Raw genomic sequence first — 14,033 nt, 5'->3', positions numbered from 1 at the left:
TTTCAAAAAAAAAATTATTATCGGTTTAGAGGGAGTTTATCACTTCTTTTTAAAAGTAAACCTTATATGAAATCTATTAACCTTCTATTATTACTGGTGATTTAAAATTTAAAATATCTTTTTTTTTTATAAAATATATCTCATTAATATAAATTTTTAGTAAATGTTCACATTGTTATATCTTTCTTTTATTATACCAAAGCACAGTTGATCTAATAATTAATTATCCAATCACAGCTCTTAATTTTTCAAAGTTGACTTTTGTTGTTAATTTTAACTTTAATTTACACTTTTTGATTTTTCATCACAAATTTATACTTTTTACCCAATAATAGTTTTGATATAATAAATAAAGAATAATAACCAATATATATCTAATAAATAATTTACCCTTTTTAATTTTGCATTAAAAATTTACACTTTTTAATTTTTCATCACATTAAAAATTCGATATCTGATATTGTCGGAAATATCTTGTTATGAATGTTGGTTATATATTATTCATCAGATTAACAAATCACATCTTTTAATATATAGTTGCTCTAATAACGTATTGACCAATCACAGCTCTTAATTTCATCAAATTGACTAATATTATCCATTTTCCCTTTAATTTACACAGATTTACACTTTTTAACTAATAATTCCACTATAATAAAACAAAAAAGCGTGATTTTTTTTATTTTGACGAATCAATGTGTTGTTAAACACTTAAATAATGATATTTAGTTATACACTATGTTAATTTTATGGACTTTTAATGCATCAAAATGTACTTTTAAGTGTTCTCACCATGTTCTTATTTTAAGACTGTTCTTATTTGATTGTCCTCATATATATATATATATATATATGGGGTAAAGTTATTTTGAGAACCCTTCTTTTTGCGAGAACCTTTGAGAACTTTTCAAATCAAGCCCAACCGATGATTAATCTTTACATGAAAATTGTTTTTTGATTGTTTTCTGAATAATTTATATGTAATTTTGAAGTTTATAATTGTGTGGAGGCATGTATTATCATCCGCTATACAATTATGTGGAGATTTGGATTCTTGATCACATGTGCACGAATAATTCTATGATTAGTTATTTTGTTCTCAAAATAACTTTTTACTATATATATATATATTTTTGAGACTACCCGTCCATTGGACGGGCTTGAATACTAGTATATATATATACTAGTGTTCAAGCCCGTCTATACTAGTGTTCAAGCCCGTCCAATGGACGGGTAGTCTCAAAATATATTAATCAAAGCTAAAAAATTGGAATTCAAATATATTAAATAGATATATTGAAATCAACTTGGAAATTTGCTAGCTGAATAGCCACTCCATTGGTCAAAATACTTCTAAAATTTTCCGTCCATTGACCGAGCCATGTATCATAGCGCCCTGCATTTAGGGGGAAAAAAACATGGAAAAAACTGGTAAGTTCTGTTAATGTGTTTATATTTATTTAATCCAATTTTAAAAAATAAATCCCAAACAAATTAACCATAAGAATCGAATAAATATCTTTGTATACAGATCCAGGAAAATTATTCAGGATTAAAAATGAACCCAACCAAGGACATTCCAAACGTCGGTAAAATAATTTTATCGGCTAATGCAAAAAAGACAGGGAAACAAATTGTTGATAAATAATGAGTCGAGCCAAAAATCTTGCAAAGCCATCTCCTGTTGTATTAAATCGTAACATAACGTGGATAAAAGGGTTTTATCTAAAGGTATTATTTAAAATTGATATCATGTTTTTCATAAGATCTGAAGCATATCTGTCATACACAAACTAAAATGATGAATTGTTCCACCATGTTAAATAATCATACTAAAACATTCACACCATCTCAATATGTATCATTTTCCCCTGATAAAATAACAACGACTAAAAAATTACACCATTAATGAGCTAGTTTCAAAACAGACTCAAAATAATCATAGTCGATATATTAAAATAATCATAATCTTACTTATAGCAAAATTCGACTTTTTATCTAAGAGCTTATAGAAAGATATAATCGTAAATTTTAAGTATACACCATTAATAAGCTACTTTCAAAACGATATCAAAATAATCAAAGTCAATATATTAAAGTAATCAGAAACTTACTCATAGCAAATTTAGACTTTATATCTAAAAGGTTATATAAAGAAATAATCGTAAATCTTAAGAGTTAATATAGGTTACAAATACAAAATTCAATATATAATATTTAGATTAGTTAAGTCATATATCACAACTTAATCAAAATGAAAACTAAAGAAGAAACATATGAAAAATAACTTCATACAAATATTGATTCCAGTTTACCCCCTTTTTTTACAACTTTAGTTAAATAAAAAATTTACAGTTTCTTATATTCTAAAAGTGTAAACTATATATACTTTGAAAAATACATACCAATTCATCAACAAAGACCATCTCAAACGTTTTGATTTTCTTCGGGTTGTTCCACTCCGAAACAGTGAATACATGCACAACACGGAGTTGTAAACGATGGTTAATATGTGTTGGCTTAAGATCTTCAAAATAAACTATTGTGGTCATATTTTTTGTTGTTGAACAAAAAACCATAACGAACCTCAAACTAAATTAAAAAAATAATAATAACAATAGTATAAGAATTCAATGTTAAAAAATAATAATAATGATTAATTGTGTCCAATGTATATAAAAAGAAAAACCTTTTGTAGTTGATCGTATCTTCTTTTTTGTTGTCGTACGTGAGTTATATTATAGATTACCAATAAAACCGAAAAGTGTAAATTAATTATTTTTAAATTGGGTGAAATTGTAAATTGGTGATGGAAAACCAAAAGTGTACATTGGTGATGAAAAACCAAAAAGTATAAATAATTATTTTTAAATTGGGTTAAAATGTAAATTAGTGATGGAAAATCAAAAAGTATAAGTTAGTTATTTTTATATTGGGTTAAAGTGTAAATTGATGATGAGAAACCAAAAAGTGTAAACTAATTGTTTTAGATTGGGGTTAAAGTGTAAATTGGTGATGCAAAACCAAAAAGTGTAAACTAATTGTTTTAGATTGGGGTTAAAGTGTAAATTGGTGATGCGAAACCAAAAAGTGTAAATTAATTGTTTTAGATTGGGGTTAAATTGTAAATTGGTGATGGAAATCCAAAAAGTGTAAATTAATTAAGATTAATATTAAAAAATTATTAGAGGATTAATAAGGATGGAGGATTAGGGCTAAAGGTGGGGAATTAGGGTGCCAAGTGTACCCCCAACCCCCTTTTTTAGTTATATTATATCTATACTCCTTATTAAAGATATTACACACCCCTCAAAATGGAAAGTGTTACCAAAATGTCACATGCGAAATTACCAAAATGTCCTTAATAAACACCCCACCATGAAAGGGCATTTATAAATTACCAAATTTGCCCTTAATGAATTAATTTACATTCTAAACCCTTATTTTGCTAATTTATATTCTAAGTCCTTATCTTATAAAATAGTTCTATTATCTTAACATCAACTTACACCACTCGACACCAATTGTCGATGTCATCACCATGCGTCACCAACCCCACTATACCATCGTCGCCGTTACCGCCGCCGCATTGTGCGGGTACCATGCTCGTATATATATATACTAGGTCTTTTACCTGCACGATGTGCGGTTAATTAAAATGTCATTAATGAACGGAATGTAAGAAAAATAATCTACAGCTATTTAAAATATCATTAATGAACGGAATGTAAGAAAAATAATCTAGATGTGGATATTTTTTTTTTTTAACCATAATCTAGATGTGGATATTGATAATTATTAAAAGTATTTTGTGTTAATCTATACAATTATATCATTTGTTGGCCCTTGTATTTTCATATTATGGTTAACAACAAAACCGGTCAAGAAAAAGATTAAACAACATGCGCTGAATCTGAACTCTACTACATAGGTTATTAAAAAAAGATAATAACATATCTTACTGTATTCAATAATAATGCATAGCAACAATGAAAGTGGAAAATATGTAGCATGCCTATCTATTCATCAAATGTAATTATATGTACAAAACAAAAAACTAAACATGACAACAATTTATTCATATAACATACACATAAATAATACGTATAAGTAAAAAACCAATAAGATAAATAAGAGAAAATCATTATAGTTTTTGCTTTCAGTTATACTGAAGAGATGAGAAAATACCTTATGTAGTGATGGTCAAAATATAATCTCAAACACAATCAAGAAATAAAGTATTTTATCTCCGTCAACCAAGAAACTCATTTATAAAACTCAAGCAACAATTATTATCATTATATAATAGACTTTGTTTTGTGCTAGAATACACCAATTTCGGTTACTTTATTTTATATGTTCGGCCAAGAGAAGGAAGGACACGAACAACAAAATTGTTTTGTTATATATAATCTAATAATAATAATATTTTCAAATGATTTCTAAATTTTGATATATAATAGAATAATAGTTGATATATATCCTAATAATACGTTATATCTTATAAATACAAAATTAATTAGTTAAAAATAAATAGTAATTATGTCATAGTAATTAACATATTTTTAAAAAAAATTATATTAATATAAATTCAAAATTTTAATATATGGATCAGTTTTTTTATAAATAATCAAAATAGTAGACTAAATTTTCAACTATAATAAACTAACATCTAATATTGATAATATCATAAACTCCCGTGTATTTGACACGGGTTTAAAATCTAGTATGTGACTATCATACCATGAACTAGTGACAATTAATTAAAGACAAACAATTGAAATCACATATATATTCGACTAGTACCACTAACGAAAAACATATATATCACCAAAATATCATAATAATAAACAATAAAGAATCAATTAATCAAGATCTCGACACAACGATAATTGAAATCAACTTGGCATTAATCAAATAATGCAATTGTCACTTTATGTCTCATTTCATCTTGTGGTAGATGATGAAATGATTAGTTACTCATGATGAAATAATGAAAACAAACAATAACAAATCAAATCATGTTGTACCGATTGAATAAAAATCCAACAAAGTGCTAAAATCGTATATGGATTGACTGAATAAATCCAAACGTGATTGAGAACTTTCAAGATGCTTCAATGGATGAAAAAGGTCTTCAAAGGCTCTAAAAACCGATTGGGTATTGAAATATGGGGCTAGGGTTATGTATGACTAAGTATTTATACCCTAAGCAAAAGTCAAAGTTTTTTCGTCCAACAGGTGTGACGCACCTATTGATGAGGTGCGGCGCACCATCTGATCCTCCTGCACCTTGAACAATGAGTGTGGCGCACTCCTAAACAACACTTCTTTTCGGCATCCTTGAGTGTGGCGCACCCATTTATGAGGTGCGGCGCACCATCTGCAAATCTTCACCAAAATCTTCATTTTTGCTTCCAAGTGTTACTTGAGCCATCCGTAAGCTCCCAAAGTACTGTTTTTAGTCGTTTCCAACCACAAAATCTGCTAGGCACCTGAAACAGTTGCATATACCATAAAGCATCAAATATATATTCAAATGACTAATAATTCTGCATAAAACGACCTACAAACCATGTAGGAAAATATGTATATATTAAGACACATCAGTTTGTGATCAATTAGTAAGTTTTTGATGTTGGGAGTCCTACCTGCGTTTGAGTCTCATTGACAGGTTTAAACATGCTACTAGAATGTTGTTAAGAAAAAACTTTAACGTTTAATTTTTTTTTTTTGAAAAAAATATGCTAAATCGGTGGAAATTTGAGGGAAACTAAAAGGAATTTACCTATTACATGTTTGTACAACTCTTGAGTTCAATTAAACTAAAAGTTTATTTAGTTATCTAAAAAATACAAACTAACTATTGGTGATATTAATGAGAGAACATCCATAAAAACAAAAGAATATATGAAATTGATGAAATGATTTTTCGGATGATACGACATATTTGAAAAATATATTGGTTTTTCCACAAATTTCTTCAAATTTAGAATAAAGGTTGGAGATGATATATGATATTTTAAACTCCATTCTAAATTATTTCGATCACTTATTGAAGATAGCCTTCAATGTTAACTTGCATACAACTATGCTATAAGTCTTTAGTAAAACACTAAAGATGTAATTCAATATTTCAAACTTAGATAGAAAATGATAAAATTCAATATTTCATGTTTCTCCCCACTCATCCATCTAATCTCACCGTATGGATACAACAACAAAATCCAATTTCTAAACGGGGTATAAGGGAGGTGAGCTGCAGACATTAATGCCTCTACTGATGGGTAGAAAGACTACTTCCATAAGGACGTCTGGACACAAAGAGGTAAAAGTTAGAAAGTGTAAAGAGTTTAGTTACTATACCTGTCAGCCAAAAATAGCATAAGAAGATGTATCTGTCTGCTGAATATCACCTGACTACATTAAGTGTAGGGAAGAGTAGCAAACATGCGACCTAACATACTTTAACATAGGATCAACAATATATATACAATAACAATCATATTGAACATAATAAACAACATAAATGTGTAAAAACATAATAAACATATCCTTCTGCAAGAAACCCAACATGTGATATGAAAACAACCATGCATACATAAATATAAATAGGAACTAACTAAGAATTTAACGGGTGCTAAACAACCTATGAAACAAATTAACTTAGGCCGTCTAGCTAAATAAACCTAGTCCTCTCATGTACCTCTCAAATCTATTAAACTAATCATAATCCTCTAAATAATCTCTCATTGCTCATATCCTTCGACATACAAAACATCTTGGAGTCAATATAAACACTAGAATAACCTCTCTCCTTGGTTTAGGCCTACCTTTACTCAAGGCCAAAACCACTACAAAAGTCTTAGATAACCAAACTCTAAGTAAAAATTCTACATAACTTATTCTCATATGCCTTTCATTCCTTATCCACATTATCTGTCATAAAACTCCTTTGGAGCACATGTAAATCTAGATATGATCTTTTGCATTGTAATTTGATGCTAGTGATGATTTATTAATCATTTTTAAAGTTTGGAGAATTTAATATATAAATTGGTTATCATTTTAGTTATATTAATAATCCCTTTTATTTAAAAGAGGAAAAGTAGTTGTAACAATATCAACACTTTGATTATTTTGAATTTCTTAGCAAAATAAATCGTAAAACAAGCTCTTATTTAAAATGCTATTTTTTTAATACCTCTTATTTTAAGAACTTATACTTTGAAAGACGATGATTTTCTATTAAACAAGTACATGACTTTTCCTCCACTTGGTTAAAACTCCAGTGGTCAAAGATGTTTCATTAAACCTGCTATGCGGGCTCCAGGGAAGTTTACTCTAAGGTCTCGAGTTCGATCCTTGGTAGGTTCTCTTCGACGGTATTTTTCAATAAAGGAGGTGATATGGTGAGAAAGACTATTTAAGATTTCCTTAGTGCAAGACTCTTTCGTTGTGCGATTAACACACTTAATAAGGTAAAATTCACTTGTAAAAAAAAAAACCGTGACTTTTCCTCAGGAGCTCGCCAAACACACCCAAAGTCGACGGTCTTAATGAGCTTGACATAACTTCACACCCATTGCCCCAATATTCTAATCTTGATCTTGAAGATAATAATAAGTATAAAATAATTAAGATTGTTAGCTATCATTTCATATTACGCCAACAGATTACCCCAAAGGACATACAAAAGTTTACCTTGCCGAAAATCTGTCTATATTTGTATGCCCAAATTCCGTTAACGTTTGAACAACTAATCCATTATGCTGCTAATGCAGAAGATCGACCCAAATTGAACCATTCTGTCATAAGCACACAACTTTTATAACACTAACACGAAAAAATGAATCGTGCAATTCTCTAATACCCAATAAAAAAACATTAAATATAGGGACAACCCAACCATCTATCGATGTCGACGTTGGGACAACGACCAATGTCCGGCTACCTAATGGAAGACCCCACGACGCTGGGGTACTTGGGCTCAAGGTCGTCTACCCCATGACCCTTACTTTTAACAAGTAATTCGAGTTCCGGCCATGACAGGCGACTAGAAAAAGGCATCTCCATCTTGTTGTTAAGTCATGTAGAAAAAGACATCTCGTTGTTAGTTAACTAAAACTACAACGAGAAACCGATAAACTATGCCTAACCTAGTAACATTTTTCCAATAATTCACATTATCAACCATAAACTTCTTGCCGTCTATTTTGTCCATACTATAAACAGTGAATAAGAATACATTCCATCATACCAATCACTTGTAACTTGTAGGTCCACTTAGTTAACCTTAACCATACATGTATGTATCTCAATCCAGCATCTTACTAGTGAATGGTTGTACCAAATATAGTCATTTCTCCACTAACCTAAACCTTATCATCTATAGAATCAACCACAATAAAGCAAAAGTTTCCAAGGATAATATCATTTTAAAAAATAAAAAAAGGAGAAAGAAAAGCAAACAACACATGATAAGAACATCAAAGCATAAATCTTTATATCATAATCTCATCACAAGGTATATACTAAAGATTGTATATTTCCCACTTCATATCCGTACACCTTATTTTAATCATGTTTTATATGCAAGTAAACACAAAATTTATCATTAAACTACTTTTTGATCTTTTTGTTGTTGTTTTTCTTTGGGCCAGGAACTTCCATTCTACCAAGAGAACAACCACACTTAGCTCGAAAAACAAGAACCGCTCTTCCATTAACCGGAGCCATCTTCTTAAGCTCGGCCTCTAACTCTTTATGGTAATCCCTTGGCAATTCAAACAATCCTTTTTTCAATCCAATTCTACCCAAATTACTAGTACCATTAGAGGAACTTGAATTGGTTGGACTATTATCGGACTCAAGCTGGATATCAAATTCAGCAGCCTTGTTCAGCCCACGACAACCCGGTTTACCACATTTATGAGAGGTACATATAGTAATAGCCAAAACAGCCATTGATGCACTAAGAATACTAAGGCATAAACATCCGTATATCAATGGGGCATCTAAAACTTCATCTTTGACCACAAATATGATTGTTTCGAGAAATCCGAGTGTTCCATTAAATAAAAGTTTTACATATGGATAAATAAGGAACCCACAAGAACCGATAACAGCAATTAGAATGATCAAATCAATCAAAGCTGATGAAGATTGTTCACATGTTGAAATTGGTATTCTTTTTGATGATTTTTGTGAATGATTAGCCATGTTCATATGGTGGCTAACTGGAACTGAGTTATGGAAACAGACCATTTGTGTTAAGTGATCAAAACACAACCAAAATATTTTTAAAAATTTTGATCAATACCCAGAATCCAAAATCAAATCTTGATCAATACCCAGAAATCAAAATCAAATCTTGATCAATACCCAGAAACCAAAATGATATTCTAATCAATACCCAGAAATCAAAATCAAATTTTGATCAATACCCAGAAATCAAAATCAAATCTTGATCAGAATCCAGAAAACATAGCCAAATCTTGACCAAGACCCAAAAATGAGAATCAAAATTTGATCAATACCCAGAAATCAAAATCAAATTTTGATTAAGACCCAGATGCCAAAATCAAATTCTGATCAAAACCCAAAAACCATATCCAAATTAAGAATCAAAATCAAAACGTAATCAGATCAATAAAGAGATGAAAGAAAAAGAAAAAGTGATTAAAAACCTTAGAATTCACCTGTTTATATCAAGATTTCTGTGTATCCTGCAAATGCGAAAAATCCGATCAATAACACAATCTAATCCTATTAGCTGAATCACAATCAATTGTATTAAAAGGATTCGAAATTTGGAAATTTGTAAGGAACTTTACGACTTATAAAAGTCTGGTAAATCAGCCGGCTGAAGGTGGAAACGAAGAGGGAATGAAAAAAAAAAAAACTTGTTTAATTAAAGAGTCTTTGAATCGGTTTGTTTATCGGTCGTCATCTCTCTGTGTTTTAATAATAAGGAGATGAGAGTGACACGTTTTTGAGTATAAAAAGTATTTGCATGCTTTTGGGCTAGAGAGTTGGATTGGATATATGCCATTGCCATATGAGGCTTTTATGGAAAAAAAAAGTTTAATAATTTGTGAATCATGTATGGATTTTATATTATGGGCCTACTTCGGATATTATTGATTAAGGACTATGGAGATGCTTACTCTGAATGATTGATCCAAGAATAAAACCAAGATTAGATTATCACTTTTTTTTTTTTTTTGAAAAGTAGATTAAATTATCACATAATTTTACTAATTCTAATACTTGTAGGAATGTAATGCTAGGTTTAACAAGTAAAAGGAGATTTGGAGATGGATTTACGTATATGATATTGGGTTAGGCATTTGCATTTGATGTATGTAGTCTAATATTTCTGTATTCATTTATATACTTTTTCTTTTGGTCATCCCAAGTTGTAATGTATATTAAACTTTAATCTAATTGTTTGATTCAATATATCAATATATAGGATGCGAAATAACACTCTAGTAAATGATTCTCATCGTCTTCAACTTCTTGAGGGTGGATTTGATTTACAGAAACAAAACTACTACATCGCCATCAAAGTAAAATATTTTGAAAGCACACATAGCAAATTGGGTCAACAACTCAGTTGACTTACAAATATTATAAACATGTTGACTAGTATACAATATTTTTTTTTCTCTTGAAAAGTGACTAATATACATTTCTATACTACCTAATAAAGCAAATATTTTCCTTATTAATTATTTATGTCTTTGAAATACCGTATTTGCCCTTGGACATTTTTATTCTCATAATACTCTCTCCACCCTAAAATCAGACACGCTCTAACCACTGACTCTCTCCCGCAATTTTGTTAACGGTGATATGGAAATTCCTACCATCAACTGTTGTCACTTCTGCCCACCGCCGCAGTATACCGCCGCTACATCGCGCGGATATCTACGTATAAATTTTCATAAATATTTGTTTAAGTCCTAACGGCAACCATGGATTTTATTTCGGTCCTTTAGGTTGGGCCGTAGGTGGTGGTTTGATATGCTCTTTTGGCATTTTGTTGATTCTTTATCATGTAGTTGGATAACCTATAATAATATATAGTAGATACACTATAACTATCATTGTCTTTAAAACATTTTATGAATTTGTTGCATTATGTCTATAAATTATGTTTGACTAAATCGAATACGCGAAAAATAATTGTAGGATTTAACCTGAAATTCAGTTAAATCGCTACATAAAAATGTAATAGCAAGCCTAAGTATTGGCTAAAACTAACATCGACTCAAATTTTCTCTAATGATATTGAATTAGATTAATGATTTGTTTATAGCATTACCAATTAACCTTTTAATGAGTCAAAGTTATAGAGTACAAAATCTACCCAGCTATATATGTGTAATAACGATAACAATAATAATCAATTAAACAAGATTTCTATGAAAATCAAAAATCAAAAATGTTTTTCTGGTTGCACTCGAGGATAATGATGTTAATTACCATCTCTAGAACTTTATGCAAGTCTAACACGCTTAATCATGTCTTTTATGTTTTCTTGTCTGTCACTTTTAATCATAAACATAACCCAAGGTTACACTTAACATATATTATTACATGCATCAATGATTTGTATAATTAATGTAATGACCTTTTATATAGATGGGATATGTAGATGGATTACGACCCTCAAGTTATAATAACTTGAGGGGTCAAGTTAAAAGGATCTTAATCTTTAGATTAAGTTAAATAACGTGATTTAAAAATGATATTAAATCTTGACCCTTAAATTTATTTAATGGGTTGAGATTCTTTTAGCTTGACTTGACTAGTTAAGTTAGAAAAACTTATAGAGGTTTTAGTCTTCGACATGTATCGGTTTTTATTTAATTTGACCTTTACCGCATGCAATGAGTTTAATATATAAATAAAATAAATGTGATAAATTCACAAGAATTTTTTGTACAAGTGTCTAAAACATATAACTGTTGTATATAATAAAAATATATTATGAATTTATCACTATCTAAATAAAATTTTATAAATACAATTATATAATCCCTTACCAAGTTTTACATTAGAGATGGAAATTTGAATACCGATAAGAACCCAATCTCTCTATATAACTAAGAGAGGATATGTTTTTGATCATGTGAAAATTATGAAATCATGTCATATAGGATTTTTTCCTAGGTGTCATACTTACATTAAATTCCTAATTTTAAGCATCCTTAAAAAAATTACACTTTAGTCTAATCACCATTAAAGCACGATTTAAAAATTATACTTTAGCCTAATCATCATCATCATTAATCAAGTAATAATAATTAAAAATTAAAAATAAAATAAGATGACAAAATGTATAAGACGACAAAATGTATATAATAAAATTTTAATTTTCTTTCATGTATATCTTTTAAAACTCAATTGATGGATTTTTTTTTCACAAACATATACAATTTTTTATGATTTATGAATGGGAACTTCTAAATTGACAAACAAATTACAAACAAAATTATACAAACTCACTTGTCATATAAGATGCACCAATTAAATTAATTCTTTTTTTTATGTTTCTATACTCAATGTTCTATTGGTGACACTTAAGTTTGTATAGTTTTGTTTGTAATTTGTTTGTTGATGTAGTTATACTACATATTTGACGTAGTTACTACCATTTAGGTGGGGTGGTAGAGACTCTTGCCTCTTGGAGTATAGATCAAGGTTCAATCCTTGACAATAGTGTAATTTAGTAATGTATTATATTTGACGTTAAAAAAAAACATATTTGACGTATATCATATATTCATAAGCTATAATTTTATTGTTTGAATCAGTCGTAATCGGACATATTTTAATATTATGAATAATAATGTAACTATCTGTAATTGTATTTTTACTTATGTTATCAGTTAATCCCGTATAACGTGCGAGTTTAATCTAGTACCTAAATAAAATATTATAAATACAATTATATAGAGGGCCTTTGATGTTCGTTTTTTTATGTCAAACTCAATACTAAATGTAATAAGTTCCGATGAAAACAACTAAATGTTACCGTCTAAACTTTTAACCTCTATGGAAGATTTACATATATCCCTCATTATTCGAAAGTTTTTGTAAGAAAGAAAGAAAGATAAATTAATGCTATAGTTTTGAGATTGATGTAGCATTAATTTAACAAGTTCAACTCATGGCAACAACTAAGCTGATCCAAGATTCTCTCTATTTGTCAACGCAAAGTGCACGCTGGCCACCATTTGTTACCTGTTAATCTTTAACACACACTCTCACAAGTGCATCATATATATTCTCATCATTTCATATCATATGTTTATAAATTATCTATAGTTTAACTCTCATTCTCATATATCTTACTCTTCATCAATTTAGATCTATTTTCATTTGCTAACAACTTTCATTTATATCATTCTTGAAATGTCTTCATCATCTTTTCCCAAGGCTTTTGCCATTATAGCTCTTCTGTTTTTATTATTGTCACCTGGTAAGTCTTTAACCTTTTAAGTTATTTCGTTTAGAATGAATTATTTGATACTTGATACAGCGTTTTTGATGTTTACATTTTTTTTTCTTTCAAATTTTAGGATTTAGTAGAGAATTGAGAAGATCAACAACAATGGAAGTGGATAGGTTTGCACCTGCTTCCTCTTTTTTTGAGGTATGTAATTAATTCGTTTCTATTTAACGGATGTTACTTTCCAAGTTGGAACCTCAGACCTCAGGCCAAAAGCAAAATGTCTTACCTCACCCCTCACAAATTGGACTAGAGCTCATTGGCTTATTTCGTCTTTTGCTTGAAATTTTTAACTTTCCGGAAGAGATTTACATTATTTGGTTTCAGGGGTTATATATAACAAAATTCGAGTATGAAATATACTTGAAGAAACAAAAAGAAAAAAAAACGCACACACGAGTACAAAACGTTAATGAGTTTGTGTAACATGTACGGGCACATGATATATAACAGCGGTCAAATCTATAATCTATTTTTATCTTTAAACTAGTTTTTTGTCCCCGGGCGT

General features: G+C 29.4%; 1 protein-coding gene across 1 annotated transcript; it reads right to left on the bottom strand.

Moving 5' to 3' along the window:
* Positions 1 to 8,483: 8,483 nt before the first annotated feature.
* LOC122586358 (uncharacterized protein At5g19025-like) lies at positions 8,484 to 9,949 on the bottom strand. The gene has a single exon (XM_043758352.1). The coding sequence runs from the start codon at positions 9,265 to 9,267 to the stop codon at positions 8,623 to 8,625; it is 645 nt and encodes a 214-aa protein (XP_043614287.1). The 5' UTR covers positions 9,268 to 9,949; the 3' UTR covers positions 8,484 to 8,622.
* Between the last annotated feature and the right edge of the window lie 4,084 nt (positions 9,950 to 14,033).

This window comes from Erigeron canadensis, chromosome 2, assembly GCF_010389155.1.
Source record: "Erigeron canadensis isolate Cc75 chromosome 2, C_canadensis_v1, whole genome shotgun sequence".
Lineage (NCBI taxonomy): Eukaryota > Viridiplantae > Streptophyta > Magnoliopsida > Asterales > Asteraceae > Erigeron > Erigeron canadensis.
Note: the sequence above shows the minus strand (reverse complement) of the source record. Positions and strands in the feature narration are given on the sequence as shown.

Bases quoted from the DNA above. Each gene is read 5' to 3' on its own strand.
- LOC122586358 (XM_043758352.1), bottom strand. From the start codon at position 9,267: ATGGTCTGTTTCCATAACTCAGTTCCAGTTAGCCACCATATGAACATG.